This window comes from Orbicella faveolata, unplaced genomic scaffold (assembly GCF_042242905.1).
Source record: "Orbicella faveolata isolate gen_17 unplaced genomic scaffold, um_ofav_v1 contig_12, whole genome shotgun sequence".
NCBI classification, from domain to species: domain Eukaryota; kingdom Metazoa; phylum Cnidaria; class Anthozoa; order Scleractinia; family Merulinidae; genus Orbicella; species Orbicella faveolata.
In genome coordinates, this window is record NW_028301539.1 from 24,240,701 (window position 1) to 24,254,447 (window position 13,747).

The 13,747-nt window shown below is 38.0% G+C and overlaps 2 protein-coding genes across 4 annotated transcripts in view; both read left to right on the forward strand.

The window, feature by feature from the left end:
- Positions 1-1,828, forward strand: part of LOC110059501 (ATP-dependent chromatin remodeler CHD4-like) — a 34,435-nt gene extending 32,607 nt beyond the window's left edge. For both annotated transcript variants that reach the window (XM_020766194.2, XM_020766195.2), the window contains one exon: positions 612-1,828. In XM_020766194.2, coding sequence (XP_020621853.2) covers positions 612-1,579 — 968 coding nt within the window. In that variant the 3' untranslated portion in view covers positions 1,580-1,828. The remainder of the gene's footprint in view (positions 1-611) is intronic.
- A 2,136-nt stretch (positions 1,829-3,964) lies between these two features.
- On the forward strand, positions 3,965-13,288 carry LOC110059503 (uncharacterized). 2 transcript variants are annotated; one of them, XM_089282917.1, is made up of 7 exons: positions 3,965-4,390; positions 4,494-4,591; positions 4,701-4,767; positions 7,206-7,293; positions 7,692-7,718; positions 8,736-8,801; positions 11,842-13,288. In XM_089282917.1, exons 1-7 carry the CDS (start codon positions 4,098-4,100, stop codon positions 11,935-11,937), a joined length of 735 nt encoding a protein of 244 aa, XP_089139043.1. In that variant the 5' UTR covers positions 3,965-4,097; the 3' UTR covers positions 11,938-13,288. The 2 variants fall into 2 exon arrangements, with proteins under 2 accessions (XP_089139043.1, XP_089139044.1); XM_089282918.1 differs by lacking the exon at positions 11,842-13,288 and adding an exon at positions 8,408-8,476 and having other exon boundaries at positions 8,736-8,764.
- Positions 13,289-13,747: the final 459 nt, after the last annotated feature.

A 13,747-nucleotide genomic window follows, 5' to 3' on the forward strand; every position in this document is an offset into this window, starting at 1 on the left:
TCGTGCATAATTTACCTACTGACAAACCCTTTTATACCCCTAAATGTGCCAGATCACAAAAGAAAAACTTCACGCAATGATTACAAAAATGCTGTTGTACCTCTGGTTTTGAACGCGGTGCGCGTGGAGTTCTGGGCCAGTTGCACGCGCAAATTTAGACACATTTCGCATTTCGCGACCTAACCTAACAGAGCCCAAAAATAAAATCAGAACAAGAAATATACTGCCAATCGAGGTTATTTTGGTGAGCTGGTGATCAATGGTTTGAAGTGTCCGACAATAGGTACGGATATCTTACTGTAGCGATATGAGTTCATCATCGACGTCCTTAGTTTCTCCCTCACGTGCCTGGTTGTTACTAAGTCCTTGAATAATTGGAGTCAATTTGTATATAGCAAGATGCCTTCAATATGAAAAGTCGTTTTCTAATGACGAAAGATGTGAACAGCGACATGGAGAAGAGTTTGAAGAGTTTACCATTTCCATCCCGTCCCTATTACAGTCAGCAATTTTGCCCAAACTTATGAATCTTAACTCGATGAAGACTGCAAGTTTAAGTTAACAAGTTACCCGAGTTTTGTTTAATAAGTGTTGTTTCGTTTGTTTTGCAGTACTTAACCAGCTTGAGGAGCTCCTATCTGACATGAAGTCGGACGTCAATCGGCTCCCTTCGGCTCTTGTCCGAATGCCGCCCGTTACAGCTCGGCTTAACATGTCCGAGAGGGGAATCCTGAGTCGTCTTACCAAACGTGAAGGTCCACCACCCAACGTTACGATATCTGGAAACTTAATCCAGCCTGCCCCCATCCCAGCGGTGGGTTCAGTTCCTATCCAACCAAAGGTCCAACCCCTGGTGCTGTCTGGAGGAACCGTCCTACCACCTGCTCCTAACATCAAGCCAAGACCTTCCTACCGCTTCAATGTACCCCCAGTATACTACCAACCCCCCATGCCAAGCAGTACTGCGACCATCACAGTTCGGCCTCCCCCTCCCACTACTCTGCTGCTTCCCGCGTCTACCGCAACACCCAGTCTGGTGAAGCCAGGGCTGGTACAGTCTGTGCCGAAAGCAAGCTCTCCGCTGATCAGTCATCAGGTGAATTCGCCTACACCAACACAGTACGTCACCACACTTCTTACCAAACCAGTCATGACCACCGTGACGACCTCAGTGCCCCACCCAGGGGCGGGACCTGTAAGTTCCACACCCTTGACTCCTGTCATTAACAGCGTCTATAGCCTGAGCACAGGCAAGACTGGTACCGAGGCTCAGCGCAGCGCTACTCCTCCCACTTCTGCCGTGCAGAGTGGCATAGGTAAGATGCTGAGTAAGAAGGCAACTACTCTGGTGGAAAACCAGATCACCTCTATTATACGCAGAGAGGCCTCAGCTATGGGATTAATCAGGCCCGATGCCTCTTCCAATCCCAGCTCGCCTTCCTCAACAGACACGCGCGTTTCCTCGCCTGGACAGAGTCAAGCCACGACTCAGGATCCACAAGTGGAACCTGATCAAACACAAACTGCCAAGACTGGAGACAAAAACGACAAAGATCCTGACGTGATTTGTTTGGACTAGAATGAAGAGCACTGCTTTATCAATACTCAGGAATGTATTCTTTTTTTTCTCGTGAAATGGCAATGCCACTTTGTCTAAGAACGTTGGACTTTGTCGCGTTTGGTCGATCTTTTAAATCATTTATATTTTTGCCTTGATTTGTTTTGAATGAAAAGTCTTTTAACACCCGCGAACAAGATGTAAAAATGGCTCGGTGACAAATGATTAATATACATGCTGCTGCAAATAAAGTTACATTTTTAAACTCTCGCTGCTTTGTTAGACATAAATGGTGTGGGGTTTTGAATGATTACAGCCCCGGCTAGTTAAAAGTACGAGCTAAACTAGGGAACAGAACCAAAACTGGAGAATATTCGAGTGATATTCCCTAATTTTCAAAACCGCGCGTGTTGCGAAAAATATTTGAAGGATAATTTTAAAACACAATAGCCTCCATTTGGCGCGAAAATATGCTCGGATATTTGTCCGCGCACATATCAGTTCCTCAAGCTCACAAGTTTTCTTTGAGATACGCTCGCGGGAAACTGTTCGCTTCTCAGAGAGCGGATGTCCTCGGACAAATATATTTCCTCGCTAAATGGGTGCTATTGTTTATATATACCATGATGGCTAAGGCAATGAAAATTTAGCTTGAATTGCGTTATCCAATGACCCAGTTTTTAATAAAAGAAGTTGTATAATCCTTCACATGCTGAATACAAGTCTGAAGATTAAAGATGATTTCTAGTCCGTACTGCGCAGTCTCAGCACCTTAATATTTATAAACTTTATAAATCCCACTCGATGGAATGCGAATCGATGTTATTCGTTACGAACCACATGCGTTATCTTTGAGTCCTTTCAAATTCCTTTTCCAACAGTTTCATTGATTCTTACAGCTGCGAAGTTATTTCATCAAGTGACATGAGTGAAAACGAAGCATAAACCGCTTCGCATCCATAATGTCGGTTGTTTTGAAACTTTGAATTTTCTTCAATGAAGTAGTTGCGAAATGTTTACATTCTGTGATGTCTTACATGAAACAAAACAAAAAACGCAAACAATCTCTCGAGAGTGCGCAGTACGTACTGGAAATCATCTTTAAACCTTCACAAAACGGTTCTTATGAAATTACATGAATAAATTACGGAGTGCACTGTGAAGGTTTTTTGGTCAATCCCTGTCAGTTGAGTAAGGCGTGACGAAAGTTTGATGACCAGGTTTTAACGTTCAATTTAACGTTCAACTTGTGTTGTTGTCAAGGGCAACTGGCTCCGTTTCCAGTGGTAACTTATCAGCCTTTGACGTCATTGGCAGCAAAGCGCGCAAAATTGCAGGCGACGATATTGATACCATTGGAAACGAGGAAAGTTGCCCGTGGCAATAACGTGTTCGTCACCAAAGCTCCGTCGCGCCTTACTCAGTGGCGGATCTAGGGGAGCCCCCCCCCCCCCCCGCTACTTTAGGTAAAAAAGACAAAATCACATAAGGAAGAAAAGCCGACAGGGCAAGCAAATCAACACCGCCCGCACACCCTCCCCCCCCCCCCCCCCCCCCCACACACACACACACCCAACCCTTAGCTCAAGGTCCGGATCCGGCACTGTTACTCAACTGACAATTGCAATATGCCAGGTTTTTATGTAAGGGGTCGCTATTTAGAAAGGGACACTAGCTGGAGGGGGATATTGAAACTGGATTACGGACTTCTACTAAGAAATACACTCTTAATATATAAGGAAGAGGTGCCAGATCGGATCATCACGCCAAATCGTAACGCGCACAACTGTGTCCTTTTTTTTACCATGCGTAGACAACTTGATCATCCTCCCTTTCAAATTAGCGTTGTTGCCAATGGAAATAGGTCGGACAGTTTAGCTTAAAAACTCCTCTCTCTCTCTCTCTCTGTCTCTCCCCCCCTCCCCCCTCCCCCGCTTCCTGTTCCATACCTCCTTAAAAATTGGCTCACGGAGAGAAAGTTTCAGTAAATTCCTCCATAATGAAACATACATGCTCCCATTGTTCAAAAGTAACTCGATAGAAGCACTAATGCAAAGGTTTTAGTTAGAAAATAACAAGTGGATATTTCTGAGAATATTTAGTTACCTAAGAATGCATACCTATTACTAACCAAGTTCGAGAGCCGTCATCGATTTATGGCCGCGGGCCACAAATCGAAGGGGAAAAAAATGAGGATCCGTAACTTACAGTACGGACCGAGAAAACGAGGTTAGCAAAGATATCTATTAAATTACATTTCTACTGCAATTTCAGAAGTAAAAGAATGTTTTAAAGTTTTACTTGCAAAAATACGCGCGAAGACGTGGCCATAAAGGCAACAAAAACAACTTTAATCAATCACCAATCACAGCGCGCGTACTAACTGAGCGATATCCGGGTCGACAGCTAAGAACGACAGGTGACCCTGGGACTCATTTGCATTGCAAATATTTTTCGCTCCTTCTTCGCCACCTTTTAACGAGGTACTTCCACTTCTTCCTTCAAACCTTTGGCTAATGTCGTGTCTACATCACAAGAAATGTTTCTGAACGTGTCCCAGACACAAACTCCAGAAACTCTTGCTGATGGAACCAACTGTAGGGAGATTCAGGCAGACACGTCCTCTGTCGCAGGAAATTGGCGGCTTTTGTCAGACGACGAAAAGAAAAGGCGAAGAAAATTGTCCTATGCGAAGAGGGATTACTTGAAAGTAAATTTATTGGGTTCTTTTCAGCGTTGGCGTGATCTGCGGAAAAAGTTAAACATGTCGAGTGACAAAGAACTTGCTGATTTTCTCATGGATCATTATGAATCGGCACAAAAACCCTCGAGGTGAGACTGACTTGCAAGATATATGTTTAATCTTTTATTTATGATTTAAACTTGGTGCTATTCATAACGGATTGGAATGAGTTTACCTTGTGTTTCCCATTAGTGACCACGATCAATCACCATATATGCATGCATCTGGATCCTTTGTGGCTCCCTTGTCAGCCACACCATCACTTGATAGGGCGGTAATTGCTCCACACGGTACGTAAATTTCCCCCATCATACCATTTTTTGTCTATAGGGAAGTGAACTGCATTTCCAGTGAAGATTTAGATACCTATTTGTTGTTCTCATTTTTTCATATATATAGTTACCTCAACGCCAACTGGGAAAGAAACCATGTATAAAGATTCCTCTTCCTCAGTCAGTTCAGGGAGGTATAAAAAAGATGTGGTTAACAAATGAAGAGGCCTAAGCCGTGTATTATACTGTGATAAAACACGACAGGCATTTGAGAACATAAGGGAAGTGTAGAAAACATGAGCCGCAGGCTCCTGTTTTCTACATTTTTCAGGTGTTCTCAAATGTGCGCAGTGTTTTATCACAGTGTAATACAAGGCTTAGGCTTCTTCATTTGCTTTATGATATAGAGGTAATGTGCCGAAAAACAATAAAACAAGCTTTTTCTTTGTTTTATACTCTGATAAAACATGGGGTTTTGATTTGGTTTTGACCAATCAGAGCACATGCAGGGTTTTATCTATATCGTAAAGGATAATAATACATGGCCGCACAGAGAGACGAAGTTTCTCTTGTATATCCGAGTGGCCATGTAATGTGTTATTTATTATATAAACACCAGTGGAATCCCAAACTGTTTTGCTTTTGCTGCGAAAGATGCCATTTATTGTGTAACCGTAGCAGCAGTGATCTTTTCACATGTGAAGATGTCATGCTTTCACGCGAAAGCTCACCTGGTATTTCATTGTTTTTTATATAATAAAGCAATACGTTTGACTGTTCATAGAATATGTACATAGGACTAGCCATTTTCCTGAAAACCCAAATAGTAGATAGCTGGTGCTGAAGGTCCACAATAGTGTTCTGAGATCCCGCTTTCCCACCCATTTTTACCTGTTAATCCTGTGTTATTTATTATATAAACACCAGTGGAATCCCAAACTGTTTTGCTTTTGCTGCGAAAGATGCCATTTATTGTGTAACCGTAGCAACAGTGATCTTTTCACATGTGAAGATGTCATGCTTTCACGCGAAAGCTCACCTGGTATTTCATTGTTTTTTATATAATAAAGCAATACGTTTGACTGTTCATAGAATATGTACATAGGACTAGCCATTTTCCTGAAAACCCAAATAGTAGATAGCTGGTGCTGAAGGTCCACAATAGTGTTCTGAGATCCCGCTTTCCCACCCATTTTTTCCTGTTAATCCTGTGTTATTTATTATATAAACACCAGTGGAATCCCAAACTGTTTTGCTTTTGCTGCGAAAGATGCCATTTATTGTGTAACCGTAGCAACAGTGATCTTTTCACATGTGAAGATGTCATGCTTTCACGCGAAAGCTCACCTGGTATTTCATTGGTTTTTATATAATAAAGCGATACGTTTGACTGTTCATAGAATATGTACATAGGACTAGCCATTTTCCTGAAAACCCAAATAGTAGATAGCTGGTGCTGAAGGTCCACAATAGTGTTCTGAGATCCCGCTTTCCCACCCATTTTTTCCTGTTAATCCTGCCATCCCACCTTTTTTGTCTGGAAATCTGCTATATGTACATAAGGTTCATTTCTACCCTCCAGCTCGCAGTTTTTGGGCTGGTCAATTTATGAAGTCACGTATCCCACTCTGTTCCGCTTGTGAATCTTGCATCCCAACCCCACAGAAATAATCCCACTCCCGCTTCTGTTTTTGGCTCGAATCTCAAATTATCACCACGAAAAAATGCCAAATCCCGCATCCCGCCCAGCCCATATGTGGACCCTCAGAGCTCTGTTGCTAGGATGATACTGATGTGAGATGGATCCTAGTTCTAGGTAACATAGTAAAGCTACATACTGGGTATGAAGCAATTCTGAGTGATTTTTTATACTCTACATAGTGAAATTGTATTGGCTTGCTGTAGTGTCATGACTTCCATGCCATTGACGTTGCTCAATTCACTGGAATTGTACTGTTCCTTTGCCTAAACCACTAGCTGTGAAACTCATGAGTAGTTGTCGTGTCTAGATTAATTTGAATAATAGTTAACAACTATTCCATGAGTGCACGTTGGATACGAGATAGTAGATAGCCAACAAGGCCTGTAGTGCCAAGTTGGCTATAATCATCTCATATCCAACAAGCGCAAGCGGGATTGTTGTTTTACGAAAAACACTCCCAAAATATAGAGAACTAAAATAAAATAAAGGCAGAAATACACCAAAAAATTACGCGCAACTTGCAATATTTATAGAGCATGGTATAATTACTCATATAACATGATGGCTAAACCAATGAAAACACTTGAATTGCATTATCCAGTGATCCAGTTTTTAATAATAGTACACATTCAACTGTAACTTAGAGCGATTTTCAATTCAGTGTCGTAAAACCAAAACCAAACCAATTACTTACCAATTAGACTACTCAGCCGATCTCAAACCGAAGTAAAACCAAAACCACAACCAAAGTTATTGTCTAATTAATTTAGCCACTAAACCGACCGCTCTATTGCCATTTGTTGTTGATGTGTTTTTGCTTTTCCATGAAGTCTTAAATATCAATGTATATTCCAGTTAAAAGAGCATGAGAGCTTTTCGTGTTTATGAAAATTTTGTTCATTTGTTTTATATCTGTGTTATTTCTCAAAGGCAAACACCCGAAGAGGAAACCATGACTGCCAGTGAATTGGAAGACACTGAACATTGTGGCAGAATCAGCTTGTCAAGACTTGTCAAAGTTAGTCATTGCAATAATTTTTTCAAATAAATATATCTATTAAAGAGCTTAAACTGTGGGTAAGACTTTGAAGTGTTTCTCATTTCACTGTTGTTTGGTACATTGTAATTTGTGACTTTTTCGCTTTTGTTTGGGACCATAATTAGCAAATTTGAAAGCATATTGTTGTTATCGAAGTTAGTGTAATTAACAACTGTCCTGTAATTCAGGTTGCGTCTTATAACCAAGTATTAAGGACAAATTTTCAGTTTGTAAACTTGATACACTTATGTCTGAAAGTCAATGGTGCATCTTATAATTGAAAAAATACAGTATCTGTCCATTTTTAAGTGAAGTTCGTCACTTTTGTTACTTAAAATTTATCTTACTGTTTTTTTTTTATTGTTATTTATTTTTAGGAATTATCAGATAGAGCCATTCAAAAGGTAATTTTGTTTGTATACATGTATAATGCAGGGAGTATATATATCCAGCTTTTGCAAAATGTAACATGAACTAACAAAATAACACACGTGATTAGGCATGGCATGGCATGCATGGCAGCTACAAGTCCTACATGTAGTACTTATCAGTCGGAATGCTTTCTGTTAAGAAATGACGCTGGGGATAACATGGTTGTTGAATATGACATCATTATCTTAGTGTAGAAATGTTCAAACTCCTGTATTACGAGTGCTAAACTTATCTTGACGTAAGCTTGAATGTCATCCTTCAGACTTAGCATACTGGATAATCTAGTGTTCTTTCAAGTGGGGTGTTAAACCACTGTATTTAGTCTGGACAAGTCAGTGATGCCATGAATCGGCAAAAGCTTGGAAAATTGACCTGACTAAATAAAGTAGTTTAAGGCCTCATATAAAAGGACATTAGATTATCTCAAGTGATGTGTTGACAAGGTTGAATAATGAGCTTATTTACCTGGAGAATGCATTGATTTGTGAATTGCTGGAAAAATGTTAATACTTGAGAAAGCTGCTGTTGACAACGGATCACTTAAAATTATTAGTAACACCTCATTTTTAATGCTATTTTCAATGTAGCATGCAATTAGTTCTACTCAAAAGTAAACAACAAATGATAGGTCTTTCAGTGAAATATTTTCATTTATTATCAGACGAACAAGAAGCAAATAACAGCATTGGACAGCTAAGATCATTGGGAGAGTCACATACAGCTAGATCAGGTCAGTCTGTCTTTCTGGTATCTGCACTGGTGTTCACAAGTGTACCTACACTATTACTGTATATATTACTACTCTTAGTCTTATTATAGTTATGGCTTTGATGAACCACATGATGGTTTTGAAGTTCATTATTTATAATGAAGAAAATACATGTTTCGGGTGAGACATCATCCGTCATCAGTTGTGCAGTGAGAAATATGTACTGACCAACAATAAGAAATTGTAAGTTACTCAACAAAATATTTGTATCTCTCATCAGGGCAAACAGGAAACACATGAACACCAAAAGATATGTGGAGAAAGTGAAATACATCAAGCACGGCCGGTCAGTCAAAGTTTTTCTTTATCTCTAGTCAGTGGACTAGTGTATCACTATAATTTTAATCGCTCTGAAGAACAGATACAGAGTACCATTATAAGATGGAATTCAATCTTGAGAAATTTGTTTGAATGACACTTGTTGGTGTCAAGATCATTTTGGGAACATCCATGCTGTTTATTGATTAGACAGAAAGTTTGAATTTTTTTTGCAAGGATTTGTTAACTAAAAGTGGTGCTTCTTCATCTTAAGACAAGCAATGATTAATGTGTAGATCTAGTCCATTTTTAAAAATTTCAAGATTCTCCTGAGGTTCAAAAATGTTTTTTGACCTTCATAAACTGATCAGGTCTTAAAGTGCCCAGGCTCAAAATAAATTTGAATTCTCCCCAATTATTGTATATATTTTGGGGGTGTGAGGTTTGAAAATTTGCTTGCAGTATATAATATTTCCTAGTTGATGATTTTCCTTATTCTCATCATTGTCTGTTTGTTAAATTATTGAAATAATTTGTAACAAAAAAATTGTCAACTGACAGATGGCTCCAAATGTTTACTGACAAATCATGCTTTGATCTCAAAATCCTCACTGACAACTGACAATTTATCTGGCAATACAGTTTCCATGGCAGCATCTGCTCTGACCACAGACAGATGATAATTTCCAAATTTTAACAGACAAATCATATTTTTATCTCAACATCCTTACACAACTAACAGATGATTCAAATTTTAACATTTAACTGACAAATCATGTTTTTATCTCAACATCCATACTGACAACTGACAGATAATTTCAAATTTTATCTGACAAAATCATGCTTTGATCTCAACCTCCATTCTGGCATGTGACAGATGACTCGAAATTTCAAGGGACAAAATCATATTTGATTTCAAAATTTTCACCGAGAAATTGTGTTTTGATCTGAACATCCTTATTGACAAATCATGATCTGAGTTGGGCATCTTTACTCACAACTGATAGATGATTCCAAATTTGAACTAACCAGTTATGTTGTGATCACTTCCTTATTCAAAACTGACAGATGTTTCCTACTTTTAACTGACAGAACATGTTTTCTTCTTAGCATCCTTACTTACAACTGACAGATAATTCCAAAATTTACATGTAACTGACAAGTCATGTTTTTATCTCAAATTTCAACTGGCAAACATTGTTTTGATTCCAACATCCTTACTGACAACTGACAGATTAGTCAAAGTTTAAAGGTGATTCCTCCGAATTGCATCCCGCATCTCTACTGTGCATGATTCTTGCATCATTAGCGCATGCTCACAATTGTATGCACAGACACATACGTTGTACATACACAACATCAAGAGATTTCCTTCATGCTTTAAAGCTCGACAGCAAAATAAACGCTCGTTTTCTCTCAGATTTGCATGGTGACCTATATTTTTTGATACCTAATTTTGTTGTAAAAAATTGTTTGGAAGGAAAAAAAGATAAGGTAAAAGCCAGTCCAAAACCATTACTTGAGGACACAAATCATGAACCCATTTCATTTAAAATGATTTGTGTGATATTACAGGAAACTATATATAACATTGTTGTGTGTGCCTAAGACTTTCTACACATCAAGGTGTTTTCCTTTTGAAAACTTTGCTTCCAGCTTTTGCAAACTGTGATGTGATTACCAACAAAATTTTAACAGACATGATTAGGCATAAATGGGGTAAGATTGGCTGATCTTTTGCGAGCATGTATAAATATATTTACTTGTGCATTTACAGTTTTTTATACCAGTGAAATGTAAAGACAAAGAAAAAAGTGTACTATATGAGTCTGGAGACTGAAGTGGGTGTGAGGTGGTAGCATGGTGACCTATCTTTTTTATTCTGTTTTGTTGAAACATTGCTTGGTAGGGAACATTCAGGGAAAGTTTCAAAAAAATTGTTTGACAACTATTATTTCTGAGGAGTCACCTTAACTTGTACAGTTCATGCTTTCATCTCACCATGTGTTTTGGAGATGTTGCGATGATCCTCAAAATTTCCTGCAATCAGTTAAAACCCTTGTTAAATGTTTAAGACAACAACACACCATCAGTTCGATTCAAACAAATCCCAATCCACTTGATTTGGCACACCCCAGCACTAAACATTAAATTTGTGACATTAAATTTAAACGTTTTAATTAACGAATAGTTGCACGTGCCTGAAATTGAACCAATCAAAACAAAATCTATGGGGTCTCTAAAAACTTTAGTTCATAAAAGGTCACAACACCATGTTTTCCAACAACTTATAGCTGTCTCCAAATAATTTTTTTTTGAGAGATCATGTTTTAATGTCAGCAGCCTTATGAACAGTTATTGACTGACTCCAGATTTTACCAACCAATGATGGTATCATGCTATCAAACTGGTTGGCAAACTGTAATTCCACGAGACAATTAGTACTAGATAATTACTGATTTTCTTTTTCAAATTAGAGCTGAAATTTGTTGGAATATCTTCAAATATTTGGGACTTATTGTAGAATTCTTTGAAATGTTCTTGTCATCACCTGATAGTTTGTTTTACTAGGCTGAAAGCGCAAAAGTAATTGAGAGACTGCATGTATTGTAGACACAGAAGGGAAGTTTTTTGCTGAGGCTGGTTAATCTTTATCTGGGTTACTGTGTAAACAACAACAACAACAACAACAACAAGAGCAAAATGTTGAATCAGTGGTTAAATCAAATAGCATCACATTGTTGTCATTAATTTTACTGCTGGTGTTTCTGTTGTTGGGTTTGAAGCCTACACAATGGTCTACCAGCTATAGTCTGCAAATTCAGCTTTATTCCTCTCTTGTTTAAAGAGCAACGAAAATGAGGAAGTACATCAAAGCCTTATATAAGAGTGACCAAAATCCAATTCCTCCTTACAAAATCAGTACATTGTCAAGCAAACAGGGGATGAGAATAAAGACAACCATCAAGAAGGGAATTCTGTAGTCAATGTATTTAGGATACGATGAAGAAAGCTTCATATAGTTGCTTCACTGTTTTGCTTCATTTTTTTTTTGCTTCATTTTTCAGGAAGTCTCAGTGACCAGACGGTTGAGGGAAGATGAAGGTAAAGGCAAGACAAGACAAAGACAAGACATGACACTGGAGGCAATATCAAGAAGTTAGGACGCTATAGACAGACATACATGAAGTACGCAAGGGACGAAAGTAAGACAGATTGTGAGAGATTTTTTTCAAACCAAGGACGTATAGGATAAAATTTATTTCGTGGACTAAACGTTAGGATTGGCGATGTTTTCCTCAGAGTTAAACAGAATACGAAGGCAATCTATAAGGATGAACTGATCCGAAAAGTAATTTAAAGTTAGGTTTTGTAGGAAAAGTTTCGTCAGCTTTGCTTTTACGAATTCTAGTCCAATTTTAATTCTATTTTAATCCTTTGTCTTTGTTCACGATGCGAGAGCTTGGAGGATTGTGTGACTGACGCGTACGTGACTCTTGAGCATCAGTGGTGTTGCGTTACACTAGCGGCCATTGAGAATATGTTAATAAGGCTTTTTACGAAAATTTAAATGCACGGCGTTGCAACGGGAGATTCGACTGTTAATTTAGCAAATAAAGATTGTGAAGTGCCTTTTCAGTGTTATTTTGTTGGCTTGCTCAGACAAACAGCAAGGCAGCAGGGTATCAAACGAAACTTTATATTCTTTACTTTCTGAGTTAGCAGTTAAAATACGGCAACTTTTCATGAATTTGAATAATTCCCGTGCAAAACTTTATTACTATATCCTCAACGGTCCTTCGTGTAACGCAACACCACTGTAGTTCAATAGTCACGTACGTTTCTATCATATGATTCACCGACTTCTCGCATCGTGAGCATCGTAATTCTTTGATTTTCCTCAAAGGAAAAATTTTTATAGTTAGCCTTCGTGTTTAGAATCGCAATTTTTTCCTAGTTTCCTTTCACGGACCAATTTCAGAATGGATTGTCTTGTTTATTCAAAATGTCTCAACCAAAAGCAGATTTAGAAAAAAAAAAATTCGCTGCTAAGTTTTTGTCAAGTTATTTCGAGCTTATTTCGTAAAGTTAGCTTTGTACAAAATCAGTTTCTCTTGTTTATTAAATATTTTCTGAAAAATTGTCTTGACTGCCTAAATTTACTCTTAGGGTAACCCTCGTCTAAATTTTTAATTTTCCCGCCAAAAAACTTAGAAAAAATACGGGCGCTTATAATACGCATGCGCCAACTTTTTAAAAAAATACTTCTTGTTAACATCTGTTTAAATATTTTTAATTTTCCCGCCAAAAGACTTAAAAAATACGGCGCCTAAAATACGCATGCGCCAATTTTTTTTTTTCAAAAGATGTAATTTAATTCTAGATTATTACTTGACTTAATAGTCAGTAAGTGCAATCTTTTTTATTCAGGTGACCATTTCTTTTGTAATCTTTATTAGTAAGTAAATACAAATTTCAAACAATAAAGTACTCACAACAATTGTTTTATTTCAATTGTTTTATTTATCTTTTATTTTCTGCTTACAATACTTAATTAGTTAAGTGAAATTCAATTAAATTGATTACAAAGGTGTCTTCGAAAAATTTGCCCAATATATACTAAGACTTTTGGCGGGAAAATTGGAAAAATTTGCACAGCGTTTCCCCTGACAACTTTTTTGTCAAAAATTTTAAGGGGGTACCCCTTGAATTTTTCCCGCCAAAAAAAAATTTCAACATATACCATCTTGAACAGAAACTAACGGAAAACGTTTGATTCCAATCATTCTAGTTTTTCAAATAACTAAGATTTTGAATCCAGTGAATATTTGCTTGTGTTCAAGACGGCATATTCCATGATGATTTCTTGTAAAAATAGTCAAGCAAAAACGACAAGCAGCTAGAAACCTATTAACAAAAAAGAGAAGAGCAAGTTAAAATTTCTACAACTGCAACGTTTCTACACAAAATTGA